The sequence below is a fragment of the Panthera pardus genome, unplaced genomic scaffold (genome assembly GCF_024362965.1).
Source record: "Panthera pardus isolate Hobbes unplaced genomic scaffold, ASM2436296v1 HiC_scaffold_24, whole genome shotgun sequence".
Taxonomy (NCBI): domain Eukaryota; kingdom Metazoa; phylum Chordata; class Mammalia; order Carnivora; family Felidae; genus Panthera; species Panthera pardus.
The window spans coordinates 26,115,770-26,121,769 of NW_026526810.1; the positions used below are offsets into that span (position 1 = coordinate 26,115,770).

Here is a 6,000-nt window from a genome sequence, read left to right on the forward strand (position 1 = left end):
CTTTAGATCCGTAATCATGTAAACACTGGAAAAAGTTATTAAGAGAAAGTTGAGATTCCTTCTGTTTTTGTAACCTGCTTTTTTTTTTACTGAAAACATAGAGCATATGGTATGATTCTGTTGCTATTGAAAAATATGTATAGCTCACCCAGAGGTCTGGAGAGATAACTACAGTTTAAATTTTGGTGCATCTCTCTTGGTGTAGATCTAATCTTTTTTTTTCCCCCTTGCCTAGTCAGTTTTTTCTTACAGTGTGCATGCCTTACCAGTATAACTTTTTAAACCTATTAACATAACAAACCCATACTATAACCAAAGCCTGGTTCAGAAGTATACCATTTGGAGAAAAAATGGTCTGAGATAAATCTTATTCTTTGATTTACTGATATTGTGAAATAGAAACCTAACAAGGAATAGATATTTATATATTCTGGAATTCCATTTAAGAGCATCCTTAACATGAAGTTGACTAGAAAAAAGACAGTTTTCAAAAATCGGGCATGGAAACACGGTAAAAGAACACCTAAAAAAAAAACCCCTAGTATTTTATAGTCCCTATTAGCTCAGTTCATCTGCGTTTATTCTCTCCTCCCTAAACTAACAAAGAAAGAATGATGTCATATGCATTAGCTACATCTCTGTTCCAGAAGTCCTATAAAGAACTTGCATGGTTTGGCCTTAGTGATTGAGACACACCTAAGAGCTGAAAAAGTTGGATGAGATTTACTACATGAAAACAAATAAGTTAAAAGGTTAAACAATAAATATCCATTATCCATGAGTTTTTTAAGCTAATTAAAATGCCAATAAGCTAGATAAGTTTGAAAATTTTAGATTTTATATAATGCAGTTGTAAATAAAAAGAGAATTCAGGGTCTTACTCTAAATTCTTTTAATTTCCTCAAAAAAAAGAAAAAAGTCAATTTAGTGGCATAAGCTGTCATATTTTTAGAATCAGAAAAAGAGCAATAAAGCTTATCTTCCTTCTACATCCCTTCCATTTCCTCCTTAGGCTGCAATATCTATATGAAAGTTTGAGATTTCCACAGTTCAATACTAACATTATAGATCAGATATTTTTTACTAGTCCTCAAAATACGGTCTTCAAATGAACCTGAAGAGATGGTTCAATTGGAAGTGCTGCTTACTAGACAATACTGTAAAAATCTGTTAATCATGCAAACTGAACAAGTAGGCAGTGACATACTACTGCCAATTTGTCAGTGAATATTAACCAACCAATTCTAAGGGAGAAAAAAAAAAAAAAAAGTAATGACTGACATACAAGGCAACAGTAACTTGCTCGTATGTATAGTCCCCTTACTTGTAACTAATGTTTTCTAAAAGTTGCGCTGAATCAAGACTTCGTTTTTATTCTTCGGTCATATCCCTGACCTCTCATCATAACTGGTTTTTTTTCCCCAAACAAATGTAAACTTTTGATTTCCTAAAGCTCAAAAATACAAAATCTGACCCACGAGGCTAAATGGATTGTGGTTATCAACTTAAACCAAGCCTACTCACCACGAAATAAAAATTATCAGAGAGTCCAGAAGCAGAAAGTCTCTACTTTCTAACTCACAATAGAGTCTTGTCTAATATTAGACAGTAACACTGCATTTTGTTGTTTTAGCTGCAAAGCTGGGTATGCAATCTGCAGTAACCATTCCATCAGCTTCAAGTAAATCCTACGCTACCTCTGGAAAAAGTAGCAGTTAGGTCCCAAGCAAACAGCAAAGACTGATAAAGAGATACAGGCAGAAGCCTCAACATCAGAAAAGAAGGCCCATCAGCACCTCTTCCGAGAAACAGTTCCCTTCCCCCACCTTTAAGTAGGCACTTAAGACTGCCAAGCAGATCCATTTCTTTATTAACTGGTGCCCACTTGGGGCAACCGTACACCAAACTGCTCTTAGGCCTACTCCAACCCCTTCCAAAAGTGCTCAAGCGAGCCTGAAAGCCGGGGTAACCCTCTTAGGGGCCCCGTTCTTCCTGCTCTTCTCCACCCGTCCTCCGCCCCGCCCCGCCCCTGTAAGCGCTCCTCCGGCCAGAGGAAGGACACCGGGCCCAGGGACCGGCAGGAATTGCCCGCAAGAGAAGTCTTAGGCGGCCGGAGGCCTCCGCCATAGCAGGACCTGGAAAGCACCGCCCCCAGCGCACCTCCCCACACCCGGCTAACCGGCGAATGTCTGCTTTCGACACCCTCTATCCCCAGCAGAGGCAGCGGAGGAGACAGGGCCGGGAGGCAGCGGGCAAGGCTACGCAGCAGGCCCGAGCCTGCCCCTCAGGCCGCCGAATCTGCTCCCCAGTCCGGCCGGGTCAAGTCAGCGCGGCGGCCACCCTCACCTGGATGACCTCGTTGACCTCCCGGATACATTCCACCATGTGTTGCAGAATCTGCTCGGCCGTGAGCACCTCGTAGCGGTAATCCTCCTCCTGCTCGTGCCCTGGCCCGCCGCCGCCGCCACCGCCGCCACCGCCGCCGCCGGGCCCCAGAGCGCTGCCGCCGCCGCCGCCCGTCTCCCCGCACAGCAGTCCGTCCCGCTCCCCGCCGACGCCCAGCCCGGGCTCCACCAGCTCCACCTCGCCCAGATCCAGGTTATCATCGTCCGGCTCATCCTCGTCCTCGTCTTCCTCCTCCTCGGCGCCGCTGTCCTCCTCGCTGCACTCTTCGTCCTCGTCGAACTCGTAGTTGTAGCCCTCGTCCGAGTCCATGGCGCGACACGCGAGGGCCCGGCGGACGCTGGCCCTGAGGCGGGGAGAGGGCGGGGACGCCGAGGCCCCGGCTCTCGCTCCGGCTCCGGCTGATGTCCGGACGCAGGCCTGGCTCCGGCCCCGCGGGCCGCGGCTCCTCCCCGGGCGCGGCGGTTGGCGGTTGGCGGCTGGCGGCGGCGGGGAGGGCGCGGAGGAGGGAGGGAGGGAGCGAGGGGGCCGCTTGCCGCCCGCCTCAGTCAGACGCGGCTCCGCTCCGGCCTCCGAGAGAAAACAGTCCCCAGCGCCACCTCCACGGCCGCTGCTACCGCTACTGAGCCAACAAAGGGGCGTGCGTCACCGCGTCGCGCTGCGTCGTCGCGTCACTCCTCTTGGCGTCACCGCGCCCCGCCCCGCCGCCCCTGCGTGGAGTGTGGGGAGACCCCACGGCCCGGCCTGGCTATGGGAGCGCGGCGCCGCGGGAATCGCCTTCTCGGTTCCGGCTGCGGTCCCTCTGTGGACCGGCACTGGTGGACCCTGTTCCGGAGGAGGCCGTGGCCTCGTCGTCACCGAGAGAAGGGCCCCTGGACACGATGGTGGTTGTCGCCGCAGGCCATAGGGATCCAGCCCCTTCACTGAATCCAGCGAAGGCGGCCTTCCCACCCGGCGGTAGAGACACTTCACGCTCGCCCTGGAGTAATATTCTGGGAAGACCTCGGTTGTTGAGCTAAAATTCCTGTTGCCCGGGCTACTAAATGGAAATCTGTTTCATGCGGAACCTCTAAACTATGTGACAGGTGAACCTCGTTTTAAGTACTTCTGCTGCTGTACGCTGGTACAGACGTGCAGTGGTTTTTAAGTCGCCGATAGTGACGTCATTTTAGAGGAGCGTTTCCTGAACTCATCTCAGCAAGCAGCTACCAATTGAGGGCCCTAAGCAATGTAAACAGTCATGGCTTTCCTTGATTGAGCACTATGTAAGGGCTTTACATACATTCTCTCTCATCTTCACGGAGCCACAGTACCCATTTTGTATCTGAGGCTCAAAGGGAAAGGAACTTGACCAAAACCACAGAAAACGCCCTGTTCCAGCGGCCGGGTGACCTAAAACATCAATCATAAAAATGCTTTACGATGCATAATATGGGTTATGTACTACAAAATATATAAAATGCATTGCAATATAACACAATACAAGCTGTAATAGAAATACCTACAAGGACCAAATATAGCAGAGAGACAGTACTTGTCTCTTATCTAGAAATGTGCTGTGTGAGCTGCGTGGTGATTGGTGGCTAGGAGTTTAACAGAGAAGGTAGGTCTAGCCTGAGACCAACAGAAGATGATTTAGCCTGAGAGAGTAATAGAAGCAAAAGCACGGAGGTGTAAACTAGTTTCGTTTCAGCAGCTTCCAGTGAAAGAAGGGTAAATGGGAAATTATTACGCAAGTTAGGGGCCAGGACAATAAGAGCATTTTATGCTATTATAAGAGTGGGTTTAAATTTTTGTAAGTAGGACAGGAGAACCAGAGAAGTGTCCTGAAGGAGGAAGAGGCCTGAGAAAGCACCCTCTGGGGGTACCCTGAAGGATTGGCCAGTTATTTTTAAAAATCTGAATTCCTATCTTACTGATAAATCTTACTGTTCAAACTACAGGTTCCCTTTGGAAAGTTATTGTTTTTAAGTGAAAAATCCTGTGGGGCGCCTGGGTGGCTCAGTCAGTTGAGCATCCGACTCGTGATTTCAGCTCAGGTCATGATCCCAGGGTCATGCAAGCCCAAGTGCAGCTCCAGAGGAGCTTGCTTAAGATTCTCTTTCTCTCCCTCTGCCCCTCTCCCCTGCTTGCTCTCTCTCTATATATTTTTAAAATGATGTGAATAAGCTACTAGTTTGTCCATTTTATATATGTTTAAATAATCAGATTTCCTGAAATAATCAGGATTTGTAAATTAAAGTTTTTAACATCAGTGCTGGTAAGTCTTGGTCCTTTGATTCTCTTTCTACTTAGTAGTTCTAGGTTGTTGCCACAGCTGGCTAAGGACACTAGCAACCCTTCTCTCTACCCCATCCCCATTTCTATATACGTGTGAGAAAAATTAAGTAACACTTGTCAGTACCTTCATATCCTTTGCCCCATTTTTTTTCAATCTACCCCTACCTTGTATGAATCCTACTATCCTTATCCTCCCCTTTGGTACTGGAGCAGCTGACCATCACTGGAATATGTGCATAATCACATGCATTCTATTATTAAATTCTAGTCACCAAGCACAACTGAACCATCAACACCATTCAGAAATCCTGTTAAATTTTTCTGAATTGCCCTCCCTCTGTAGACAACTCTTGAAACCTTCACCAGTTTTCTCAAACCCTCACCATTGCCCTTCCAAATCCTCTCAAAGTATATAACTTTACATCACAAAGAAAATTGAAATCGTAAAAACTGATGTGACTGAAGCATGCTGAGCAAAGAAGAGTGTTATGGGATAAAGTCAGAGAAGGGCTATCAAGGCAAAGGCAGGGGGACAGCAGGGCCTTGTAGGCTATCTTAAGAAGTTTACATTATTGCAAAGGGAAGCATTAACAAGTTTTTAACAAGAATGAAACAATATAATATGCATTTAAAAAAATAAATGGCTAAAAGGAAATAACTATGGCTGCTTTGTAGAGAATGGACTGAAAGGCGAGATTATGAGGCTATCTCAGTAGTTTGGGTGAATGATGATAATGGCTTGGGCTAGAGATGTGACAGTGGAGATGATAGAAATAGTTTCAGGTATAGTTTGAAAGTAGAGCTAATAGATTTGCTGATGGCTTGACTGTGGGGTTGATAGAGGAAACAAGGATGCCTATTAGATTTGGGGCTTGAGGAACTGGGTCAATGGATGTACCATTTCCTGAAACGTGTTAAATTTCAGATGCTTGTTAGACATCCAGGTAGAGATGTTAAATAGGCAGTTATATTAACTAATGTGCAAGACAGAAGGTATGGGGACGTAGGACTGAAGATACAATTTTCAGAGTTTATGTCAGCATTGTTGAGAAGGAGCACAGACTAAAGGTCAAGAGCTTAGGCTTTGGAGGAAAGAGACCTGAATTTGCCTGTGCCCCTCCAGTTGCTGTCTATAACCTTGACCAAATTACTGAACCTTTCTGAGTTTGCCTTTGGAGGATAATTCCTATTCTCATGGGATTATCTGTGAGTATGAAATGAATAATGCATCTAAAGCTCTTGACGTAGTACCTGACACATAGTTAAATGCTCAAATTTAGAACTTTAAAAAAGTGTCATAAGTCACCTTGCATCTTG

The 6,000-nt window shown here is 46.2% G+C and overlaps 1 protein-coding gene across 1 annotated transcript in view; it reads right to left on the reverse strand.

The window, feature by feature from the left end:
• The window catches only part of ARIH1 (ariadne RBR E3 ubiquitin protein ligase 1), a 123,998-nt gene extending 121,160 nt beyond the window's left edge, over positions 1 to 2,838 (reverse strand). Inside the window, exon 1 of the mRNA XM_019441544.2 lies at positions 2,347 to 2,838. Within this exon, the coding sequence (XP_019297089.1) occupies positions 2,347 to 2,715 (369 nt within the window). The 5' untranslated portion in view covers positions 2,716 to 2,838. The remainder of the gene's footprint in view (positions 1 to 2,346) is intronic.
• Between the last annotated feature and the right edge of the window lie 3,162 nt (positions 2,839 to 6,000).